Raw genomic sequence first — 12,330 nt, 5'->3', positions numbered from 1 at the left:
CTTTAAGCCCTTTATTAAGAAAGCACTTGTAAATGCATTTGTATAGTGAGTCTTACCCCGCTGCAAAATATGAAATGCATTATCAGAGAAATAGTATGCTACACCTTGAGGAAAGTACTTGGTCAGAAAGACTGCATATGCAGTGAAGTCTATATGCAAGTGATTTGGGTTGTGCACAAGAGACATACATGGTGTTTTTATCTTGTCTTGGTTGCATCGATTAAAAAGTGTGATGAAGGAAGGATGAGTGTGGGTTAAATCGAATACAGTTACGAATAAAGAATCACATTTCTAAAATTTAAGGTGCAGGATATAAAAACTTTGGAGTTCACTGATGTTTGTAGCAAAATCCACATGCCAAGGGACCATGAAGACTTAAATTAGGTACAGAAAATACCCACACACAGTATAATTCTTTGCTTATGGTTGAAAGAGACCAGAAAGAAACTGTTAAACAAAATGTATCTAGATGCGAACACAAATACGTGGAAGATGCTTTCAGAATTGACATGGGGGTTCAGGGGTGTTGTATTAAGTGATATGTGCGTTTTGATTCACTGAAACTGCAAAATCGACCTTTAAAACTGCCTGAAATCCATAAATGGAAAAAACCTCTCTTTAAATACAGCAATGAATAACTTGCTTAGCTTCTGCAAGGAGGCGTTTTCTTACAGTGAAATGTGTTGTTTTGGTACGCCCTGCTAGGTCTTGCGCAATATTCTGCTCAATCACACTGTCTGTCTGACCGCTACCATCGCATCGGGACTCCCGCCCGATTACGATGGTGGCAGTGGGAAAGTCGTCACCACCAGGATCCAGGATCTTGCCGTGGTGGGGAAAGAAGGCGGGAATTGCGGCAGTGTCGATGCTCGCACCGCCGAGCAGATTACAACCCACCTTCCAACAAGCATTTCATGGCAGGGACCGCACCATGAAATGCTTGGTGGAAAGGCATGTAAGGGGCCTGCAACAGGGCCCCTGGACAAATCTGGCCAGGGGTGTGTGTGCGAGGGGCACGTCATTTGGCCCCCTAAAAGTGCATGGTCGTGCGTGCACTGTGTGACATGCATGACATGGTGCATGCCACACCATGCATGGACGTGCTGGAGGCGCTGCCACGCCAGTGGTATGCTGTTTAGGCTCTCCTATGAGCCAAACATTCCCACCACCGTACCGCCAGCGATGGATACCTATTGGAATTTGGCGGGTGGGCGACCAAGGGCTTGGCGGTCTAACTGGGACTGCCGTGGCTGCAGTCCTACCGGAAGACCGCCAAACTCCTAATAAGACCCATAAACATTATTGGCGATTGGTTAAAATCCTTGTCCAACATCGATTGGTTTAAACATTGATTCAGTATGGGACAATTTGCACTAAAGATCTGTTTCGTAATATCAGTTTTTTATTTTATACCACCAATATAGCTTGCATTAACCAATTAGGAAATTAGGAGTTTCACTACTGTCATAACTGCTGCTACTATTCAGTCCTAAAAATAATATTATACTAATGGAAAGTCGTTTAAAGCAAATACAAAACCGTTATGCAGGGATTGAGTTTAGGGTTTCGTTTGAAAGGTCGTGCCACATTGAGAATTGCTTTTCAAGTAAACTTGAAGGTATATTGTTCCTTACCTTAAATTACTAACAACAAGATCAAATGTGTCTTCTTTGAAAGGAAGAAATTCTTCATCAGCTACGACGCAGGAAGTTGGAATTTCAGTTTTCACTACGTTTTTCTAAAGAAGAATATAGCAAAATACATATGTTGCCTGTCCATACCGTGCTTCTTTTCAAGTTCTTATAATAATCTTTATATGCATTAAAAGTACAAAACATTGGAAACAAGAGGCAACATACCAGTGCATTTTCCGAAATATCCACTGCAAAAAGGTTTTCAACAGTTTCCTAAGTAAGGTGAAAAACGGGAAAAAAGTGGTGAAAAAATTCACAACTTATGTAACATGATAATAAATATCAAGCATCGTAGTTACTACACAGCATTAATACCATGAACACTGGAGAAAGTAATGAGATTTTCTGTAAAAGAAACACACAAAGCAGAGATCATTAAGGCAACAAAAATAGATCAAACAGTGTTATTTCTCAGCTGGCCATTAACCCTAGACGGGCTACAATGCTCAAATTATGACTGAAGTATCTGGTACATCATTCGTTTTATTCTTAGCAGTAAGGATACTCACATATATATATATGCTTACTCCCCTAATATTTATAGTACTCCAAAGTATACCCTGGTGTAAACAAGGAATCTAATCTTTGTTTTTTTTTCTAGCACTTAGTTTGGTACGAGAGCTAGTATAAAAATGACCAGCCCCCACACAAGAATGCATTACCTATCATGTACGTAGGTTGTCCATCAGTTACAATCAGATTTCACAGCAAAGAGAAGCAGTGAAGCCAATTTTAGAGGTTAAAATGTTGTAATACTAATACAATGCTTGCCTCAATCATTCTTTTACATCAAGGAAATTAATGGCAGGCCTTTGCAGGGGGGGGGGTGTAAAATGTTACAGTACTCGTGTAGAGCAAAACTAGATTAAACTTGTGTAAAAACTCACAAAAAATAAAATGACTGTCAACATCAGTTGTTAGAAAGGGTAGAAAAGCAAGAATTGTGTATGTAGAAATTAAAATAAGTGGGTGGTTTCCTAAAAAGGATTATCCAATAAAACACTATTAAGGTTTGAATAAAATTAGGAGTGCTGCAATAAGACAAGTCTAGGCAGAAATGGAGAGTGTAAATTACCACAAAGTACTATGTTTGATGGTGTTAGAAAGGGGCACCAAAATCAGTGTTGTGCGCAGTGGAAGCATTTTCTGGTACCCGGTGTATTAAATAGAACCATTCCATCATACTGTTGCACTCCCACAACAGACAGTACCTGAATAATAAAAGCGAATGGTTATGTTGGATGTTAAGACAAAGGGGTAAAGGTATTTTTTTTAATGCGGTTGATTGTTTTACCATTTTTTGCCATGGATTCCAAAAATATCATACGGTTTGTTCATAGAGAAATCACAAAAACAATCTTATCGCATAATGCAGGGATTGGTCATCTTGACAGGTAGAAAAATGTACATTCATATATCAGAAATCAATGACTTACATAGTAAAGGTTATAACACGATGTGCTACTTTGTAAAATTCTAAGGTGAGCTGTAGCTCTGGCAGTTACCTTTTGACTGAAAAGTATAGTGCAATGACGCAGGCAGAACAACTATATTATTTCTTTTTTCCCTCTGTAGAGCATAACATGTTGTACTCCTATTTATAATGTACAAGGGATTAATTCCTGGCGTTTGAAGAGCCACAACTAAGCAAATGCGTTTCTGTCAAATTGCTCCTCTATTGATTGTGGCAGTAGCCCCGTAACCCCCCCTCACCCCCCCCAATATCCTGAAGTACTGCACTCAGCTGCCTCCCAGATTAATCTAGAATAATGACCAGTACAGATGCACATATCCTTATTTCGCATGGTGAGGAAGAGAATAAGCGACAGACTGTATGTGAAGACTATGCTCTCTGAAAGGAAGATACCTAAAATACTAAGAGGTGGTCAGTTGCCGTGTGGCACATCTATGTACAGATAATCAAATAAGCAAAACGACGATCGCACACTACTTCTCTAGATACAACTAAGTATTTTATTGACTGTGATTACTTAATGGCTGGTAGATCCTTGAAGATATGTGGGGCAGTTTCAAAGCACTTCATAAACTGAAGTATAAACTTTTAGTACAAATATTTTTCAAATTCATCGTCATTCTAGAAGTGTGCCACTTTGTCAGCAAGGAGCACAAAACGCGAGTGGATATTTGAAATCAATAAGGCAGAAATATACCAGGCTGAGCTACTCAGGGTCAGAGGTCTGGGGTAGGAAGTCTGAGATGTGGATCAATAAATACAATCTTTTCAAAGCATGGTCTAGGACTGCACAACAGAAGATCTAGATAGTGGCAATGTGTTCTTTTAGTCAATATTTTTGTTACACTGGTAAGGGCCCGGCAGTTCCTACAGAGAATATATTTTTACAAAAATCATGTAAAAACAAAACACACATTGACAAAACTAAAAGTCGGAAAACACCGCAGATCCATTGTCTTTGCCAAAGCATGTTTATTTTCAGGTTTCTCATAATATTACTGAAACTGGATTACACTGATTTTCCATGAATAATATGATATTTTTTGGAACTACAACCATGTATCAAAGACATTTTTAGTAAAATGATATCTCAGCGAAATGATGCATAAAATTGCAGTGAATTAAAACGTTTTAGCATTAGAGGCAGCCTGAAATTGTTAAACTTTTCAAAAATGTGTACACATTTTTATACTGGAACGCAGTCAGTAATGCAAGCAGAGCTCACAGCATTTCCTTAAAGCCACTTTGAATCGATGAACTATAAATACAAGTTGGAACAGCATGAAGGTATGGACAAAAATCTTACCTTAACTGCAGACAAAGCTCTTTCATAGGTCCATAACGTGGTACTGTGAACTGGCAGCCTAAGGTTCTGTGCTGCAGGGGTTGGACCTACTTGCCCATAAGCACAATAAACATGAGTCTTGTTGTCTTTGACCCCAAACAATATGTCCTGGGCGTCGGGCGTTAGGAATTCCACATGAAACACAGAAGGCATAAGGATGTAGGTATATCCAGGAAGGCACAACAGGTGTTGGCCATGGGCAAGGGTTCAGGGAAGAACGTTTGAAAGTGGCTTGAACACAAATTGCTAATCCCAGGAAAAATAGGACACACCCTGGATAAACGTCAGAATGTTAATCCTGTGGTGCAAGAATTGTGTGAGATGGAAGGTGAATGAGACTGAATCGGAGGTGACAGTTCACTGAGGCAGGTAAGCATGTCAGCCGTTGGCCCTTTTGCTCCTTTGTATTGAACCCTAAATGAGAATAAATCTATTTGACATACTTCTGTGTTGCATCATCTTATAGAAGTGACAAGAAGGAGTGATACTTATGCCCCAAAGGCACCAAGATATGAGGTCCAGTACAGTAGTGAAAATGCAAGTGCTAAGAGGAATGTAAACATACATTCCCAAGTTTCATAAGAAGGCATTGATGAAGCAGCTATCATTGTGAGTTGGCTTACCGATCTGAGCAGTTGAATTGGTAGTTTCAGGAGGATCCAAACAGAACCGAAGATTGTTGTGGCATCAGTGGAAACAAAGTAGTTCAATTTAAGCCATATTCAGTGTCAAGAATTCCTGTCATGCGAGGGGAGGAAAACGGTAACCAGCGAAAACGGACTACATCTCCCAGGATGCTTAGCGGTTGAGAGGTCATGTAAACAGGAGAGCTGTTACATAACTCAAGGAAAACACGCCCTTATGTAAACAGGAGAGCTGTTACATAACTCAAGGAAAACACGCCCTTATGTAAACAGGAGAGCTGTTACATAACTCAAGGAAAAACAAGCCCTATAAAGGGAGGAACCGGGAGGTACAACGCTGTCGGATATTGTGTTTACACCGACGTACCTGCTTAGTGAAGAGCAGTGTTCCGGAGTGGTGCTCCAGTAAGGCAAGAACGGAGGTAGGTCGAGTCGTTACTCCCTGGGCCGTGTCTTGCCCCATCGTCACCTGTGAAGGACCCGGAAGCTCTACCGGATAACCATTGAGCTTCGCTTTTTGACTCGGCTGAGTCAAAGCGCAGTGGCGCTTTTGCTGGTTGGAGTGGTAACTCCCAGCCCGACCAGAGATACAGGGACTGCCAGCTGTAACGCACACCAGGAGGTGTTTGCCGCGTTACAGACTCGGAAGTCCACGGGATCAATCGAGCGGCTGCTCTCGGTTCAGTCTTCTTTGCTTGTGATTGGGGTATCGGTGACGCATCACCAGGAGGTGACTCCGCGTCCCGGTGCAGTCTGAGGAAGAGGTTGAGCGGCTGCTCCCTTCAGGTAGAGACCCCGGCTGGGTGTTTCCCTGACTCCTCGATTCTCCCCAACACTCTTCGTGCCCCTCACAGCCTACCGATTGGCATTGTCGGCCATTTCATTTTTGCCCTCTGTTGGCATACGCCGGGATCGGCGTATATGCAGAGGACGGTTAGGACCATCCGTGCTGTGGGCTGGTAACGTACTTAGCCTGGAGGATTCCAGTGACTATAACCTTTGTTTATTCCTTGTATTATTTTTGCCTTCATTAAAATAACTAAACCTTCACAAGTGGTTGCGTTCTCATTATCGTGTCTGTTAAACGATCCTGAGACGTTCAGGGCGTTACATTCAGATGGCAGCGACATGTGCACTGCGCAGCACTGTCAGCGAAGAGACGTGTTAATAATGTGACATTAGCAGGGTATAAAAAGCTTGAAATAAGCTGAACTCGGACAGCAGTCTCATATGAACTGCGCAACTGTCAGTGAAACATGGAAAAACATTGTGATGACAGCATATTCCCTTTCAATGAGGAACGCAAAACAACACCACAGCCAATGGCCTACAAAGAAGGATTCTGGAGCAATGCATCTGTTACCACACTGGTAAACTATCATAGCTTCATCATAATTCAGGTGAGCCAACTTCGAACAAGTGAATTGTGAACAGGGGTTTGTCAGATTTTGTAATAAAGCACACTTGGGAATTGAGACTATTCATAAACTTGCACCGCCCGAATGAGCAATGTGGGCTGATTCACATCCCTTCCAAACTCGCATAAAATGGTTTCAACCTTAAATGGAGCTACTGTTTTTTCCACACTAGACTTGGCTAGTGAAGACCACCAGATAGTTTTAGATGAAGAATGTAGGGGTCTGATGTAAAAAGACACTGGTCACGAAAAATAGCTGCAAATTGCGACCAGACTTTTTACGACTAGCATCTGATTTGAGAACTGACCTATTTATTCATAAGTTGAGTCACAAAAGAAGGAAGAGTAAGGGGTCGAACTTTCCAATGAATATTAATTGAGCAGGCTGCAATTTGCAACCCCCTATGATTGGCTACTATCACAGGAATGCTTGTCAACAAGGGATAGCAGACCACATCCCAGTTAATGCATTTCAAGAATGCAGACCATTTCTTTTTAAAGCAGATCGATATCCTTGAAGAAAATAGGACTGTTAATAAAAATAAAAAATTATTCAATTTTGCTATATTCCTATAAGAATGGGATGTGGTTCCACTGACAAGTTGACACCATGATCGTGAAAATGAATGTTCTGCCCTGGTGTCTCTACGTTTTACAGGCGCATTGTTTGACATCTCAAGGAAATATTTAATCGAACTGGATAGAATAACTGTTGACTTGATCAGAGCTGCTGGTAGGATGGGAGTTAGTCTGCCAACTCTGAAACGGATCTGGCAGCGGGGTCATTTGGAACTACTCAATTTAGAACTATACTATCTTGCCACGCAGCTTCAACACACTTTACATTGGTTGGACGCGGGGGAGGGGGGGGGGGGGGTTGGGGGACAAGGAGAAGCATTTACTCTGTGGCACTTGTGAAGAGATGCCCCTACTCGAACTTCTGATTTGGGGGCCCAGGAACTCCTAAGTCGGGCCTCTATGTGATGAGATAGGTGTGTAAAGCTTGAGAGGAGGTGTTCCGCTGGGTGTTGCGGCGTGCCCCCACACACCTGACGTGCCTATATGGTCTCTGCGGCCTTTTATTCAAATAGCTCACACAATAGGCGATGGATCGATGGCAGGTGGGGGGGTTGTAACACTCTACGAGACCTGTACCCAATTGATAGATTCATTAAGTGCAGGCAGCGTTGGAAACCTTTAATCTAAGCGGAGGGCAATTCGTACAGTTTGCTAAAATAGCAGCCTTAGCTCGCAAGATTATGACCCTCGTTCCCGGAGGTCCTCTAAGAGTCTTACACATTAGTCACTTTACTCGAAAGGGCCGGGGGATGTAAATTGATCTCCTTTATCTAGAATGCACTTGGAGAAGATGTCCTACTGTGCACGTTCCTGGTTCAGAGCAGGTGGCAAGTGGCAAAGAGGGAACAGATTACAGACAAGGAGTGGGAGAGCGTGCATGCAGGGGTACAGCCAGCCACTGCGAGGTTGACATGAATTAATTAATTACAATGTTATCAATTAAGTTGCTTCACTCCATTCACGTTGAATACCATTTATCAGGGGAGGGAGTCTACCTGTCCCCGGTGTTTGGGTGAGTGAGCCGCCTTTCTCCACATGATGTGGGGATGCCCTGAACGTGACCATGGTTGACCATTTGAACAAGGCCACGGAATGGGTGGTCCCTCAGGAACCCAGACAATGACTATTAGGCCTGATTCTGATGCGTAAAAAGAAGGGCCTAATTAGGAGATTTCTGGTGATAGGGTTGATCTGTTCCAAATGCAGAGTGGCTATTCGTTGGCTGTCTCTGGGCCCCTCTGGAGTTGAGAGAATGGGTGATAGAATTGACTGACTGGGCAGTGAATGAAGAGAGAAGCATGCGTAAATGCTGGAGGAATAACAAACTAGCTGATGATTTACAGGTCTGGCACACCATGCTAGCGGACCTACTTGAGCCTCATGACGCCTTAGGCAAGTTGGTCGGTGTGGTTGATATGAACATTACTTCTATTAGGTGGTAGGAGGAGACAAAGTCTTTTATCTGGACACCATTGTACAGATGCCTCGTGTGTGTGTGTGACTGATACCAGAGTTGGGCTGGGGGCCCCGGTGGAGTCTCTCTTGCTACTTCTCCTACTTTCACCCGGTTTCTGCTCCATAAATGATCATAAGCAACTCCTTTGAGAATCATTTACCACCTCAATGTGAACTGAGTAACTGTTTAATGGTCTGTGGACAGAATTCCGTTGCAAACCATTTATATATATGATACAGAATCTCAATTTGGAGGGAAAGCCCAAAGTAAAGCCCTCCCAAATTGTGAATCCGTAACTATTTCTAAGTCCATTTTATAAGTGATAAAAGTTTACCAACTCACAAAATAGATTAAGTAAATAAGAAAAAGGGATTTTGGGGTTGCAAACCCTGTGATTTTTCGAATGGCAGTGTTTGCCGCTGCAAAATCCATCAGGCCCTATATACCTTACTGGATTTCCCACTCAACAAGGAATGTTTTAGAAGCAAGGATGCCTTTTGGACTAGCAAACTGCTTTCCAATGCCTAGTAAAGTAAACATTAGGAGGGATCAATGAGTGGTGGCATTATAGGATGATATACTAACATATGAAAGAAATTAAGGAAATTATGTTAATAGCTTGGAAACTTTCTGAATGTTTTTCAAAGATGGAATTGACGTTGAAATTTAGCAAATGTAGATTCAGTTTAGATGAAGAGGAGTACCATGGATAGTGTGTTAGCAGCAGAAACATGAAGTCCCAAAATAGCCATGTCAAAGCTATAGGTAAAGCAAAGGAATCCAATATAAAAGAACAGATTGTTGTATTTCTTGAACTGAAAGTGCTCTATGCAAAATGTGTTGAATAACTATGCAAGGAAAGAAGAACCATTAAGATATAATTTGAAGAAAATTGCAAAATTCAATCAGGGAGAAGAAAAGACTTAAGTATTTAGTGAACTCAAGAAAGAAATGTCTCTAGGTCCTCGTTTGAAAATATTTATTGTAGGGAAAAATTGCATTGTGGTTTGTGATGGTTCAGCTGTCAAAGGCATGAGCTTGACTGTATTAATAGAGCATCAGAGTCCTTCTCTCACCAGCTAGTACAACATCCCTGCACTGTTCAATGGGTATGGAGACTCCTTACCTCTGTGAGAAAGACATGAAACCCAAGACACAAGAAAGTGTCTAAAAGACCAGATGTCCGGTTAGGTAACCCTTTTTGAGGATGAGGAGAACAGGAAAGGCGAAAGAAGACCTGGAGGAGTGGCAGAGGAGAAGTACTCCAGAGCAGAGAGAGGCCCTATAGGTGTGGAAGCAACCAGCAGAGCAGAGAGAGGAGCTGGGGTTGAGGTAGTCGAGAACAGCAGTCCTACAGACAGAAGAGCTGGAGGCGTTGAGCCAAAGATGAGCAGAAGAAGGGAGATGAAGACATAAAGGCGGAGGAGAGCTGTGGAGCAGTCAAGGGAGCCTGGGATGTGAAAGCATAGGAAAGAAGTAGAGCAAAATAGGTGTGAGCAGATGGCAGTATACCCAATACCTTGAATGTTTGGGACAGCAAACAGAGATCAGAAATTAGCAGACAAACAGCAAGCTTTAAAGTACAAGATGGATTATCTGCCAGTGAAGACAAAATGTACTTCCAGACTGCATGTCCATGTCACCACTGGGGATGGAACAAGGCACACAGGAACAGGAATCTGAGAGTGAAGTTGCATTCTCTGCAGAGGATGCTGAATCTAAGTGTGGGAAGAAGGACTAGGGGCTATTACCGAAGAGGTGTGGTATAATTAGATGGAGAAGGAGTTGGCAATTCAGTCAGATTTCATACGTATTCATGTTTAATGGTGAGAGGAAAAGTTGTAGAGGGACTTAAAGGATAGTTGAAGGTGCAAGATGAACTGACTGTTAAAAGTGGTGTTACACAAGGAGATAAAATGACACTTTCCTTTGGATTGAGGAGGAGTATATTTGTCTAGTGCCTTGAAGAACATAAAGGAATATCTAGCACCAAAAGACACACTCATGAATATTTTGAGTGTCTGTACGTGAAGTGATAAATGAGAAAAAGCTTCTGTACTAGAATTACAATACGTAGACTTACTGGATGGTCTGCGGAGGAAGTCCAGGATTTACATAATTGCACCATATGTCATTGTAATTGTTATTTTTCGAAATGGCCCCAGATAAGAATTGTGGACAGAGTTACCACCAATAATGTGACTAAATTCATGGATGACATTTTGTAGAGAGGGAATACCGAAAGAGGTAGTCTCAGATAAAGAGCATCAATTTTTAAATGCAGTATGAAAGAAAACAATACAAAGTTTTGCATATACCAAAAAAGGGTAATGGTTTTCCATTCTGAGGCCAATGGCTAAGTTGAGCGATTTAACAGGGTAATAAAGGAATCTTGTCAGTTGGCTGAAAAAGGAGAGCTGGATGAAGCAAAGTACTTTGCACACTTACAGAAAAACTCCTTATTCAGTTTCTGGTGTATTGCCCTTTGACTATGTAAGAGAATGAAAGCTGGAACTATGTTGCTTCCTTGGTGGCTAAAAAATGTGCAGATTATCGTAAAATATGGAAGACTGCAGAGGTGAACAATGGAAAGATAACCGGCATGGACAGGAAAAAAGGAAGATTCAGAAAATTAGGCACCTGAGTAAGGACAATGGGTTTGCATTAAGCTTCCTATGAATTCCGGGAAGGGATTTCAATATAGTCTAATCCAAAAGAAGTGATCAACTCTTTAGGAATATTGTGAGAGTTGAAGGAGGTAAGGTGTGGATTCTCAGTAGAGTCTCACCTTTTAAAACGACACATGAGGGATTGTGTGAAGTGTTCTAATGTGGAAGGTGATGGAAATTCTTTTCTGTCCATGTCTGAATCTGAGAAGTGTGTGATTAACTTGAGCACCATTTTCAATTCTTTGGCTGGACGCAAAACGCAGCCAAAGATAGAGTTTTTATGCTGTTTAGGCAAAATAGTAGATTTTATGACATAGGTATCCATACGCAGACATAGCGAATGTAGCAGATGCATACTGAATACACTGATTATGTGTTATGCTAGATTATTAGTTCTAATTTTGTTACAGCATGTACAGTTTTGTTTCTTCTCTTTTCGTTCTTTCCTTTTTACAATTTCAAGCTTGTGCTTAAGTAATGGGGATTTGTGGGGCAATACAGTTGTGGAATGTGAAGGTTGGAGTGAGCAAGAGGAGGAAACGGGCATAGTGTGGTGTGAAAAGTGAACTGTTTGAAGTGGAATATGTATGAGGTTAATTTGAGCCAGCAGTTAATTCAGGTGGGTATACATGAGGGGTTGTCGCCCTCGTTTGAATTGAACCCAGGATGCGTCCAAATCTTCTTGAATTACTTGTGTGCTGAACCATCTTTCCAACTGCAACAGACATTAGAATATACAGCGATATGAGATGGAACAGGAGAATTTAATGAGAAAAGTGGGGTAACAATGGGATTGAAAACAAGTTCCCACTAGCCATTAGGGTGAGTAAAGAATGACGAGCGAGTTATAGATAGTCAAGTAATTATTAGTTGACTTGTGCTGTTTTGTCGAGGAGCACTACACAGGCTAAAAAGAGGGAGAGGAAAGGTGTCTAATGCAAACTTGTTCTGTAGTGAACTGGATTAACCTCGAGTACATGTTAGGGACTGTGACCATTGTACTTAACTACGGGAAGACCAGGGTTTTTTGAAGAAGAACAGAGAGGAAGAGA

The 12,330-nt window shown here is 41.7% G+C and overlaps 1 protein-coding gene across 1 annotated transcript in view; it reads right to left on the bottom strand.

Moving 5' to 3' along the window:
• Positions 1 to 12,330, bottom strand: part of NDUFAF5 (NADH:ubiquinone oxidoreductase complex assembly factor 5) — a 111,469-nt gene that overhangs the window by 42,914 nt on the left and 56,225 nt on the right. Inside the window, exons 4-5 of the mRNA XM_085612702.1 lie at positions 1,860 to 1,907; positions 1,635 to 1,738 (exon numbers count right to left, since the gene is read on the bottom strand). Of these exons, the coding sequence (XP_085468828.1) occupies positions 1,635 to 1,738; positions 1,860 to 1,907 (152 nt within the window). The remainder of the gene's footprint in view (positions 1 to 1,634; positions 1,739 to 1,859; positions 1,908 to 12,330) is intronic.

Source organism: Triturus cristatus, chromosome 6 (assembly GCF_964204655.1).
Source record: "Triturus cristatus chromosome 6, aTriCri1.1, whole genome shotgun sequence".
NCBI classification, from domain to species: Eukaryota; Metazoa; Chordata; class Amphibia; order Caudata; family Salamandridae; genus Triturus; species Triturus cristatus.
The sequence above is the reverse complement of the archived record's forward strand: the minus strand, read 5'-3'. Positions and strand labels throughout refer to the sequence as shown.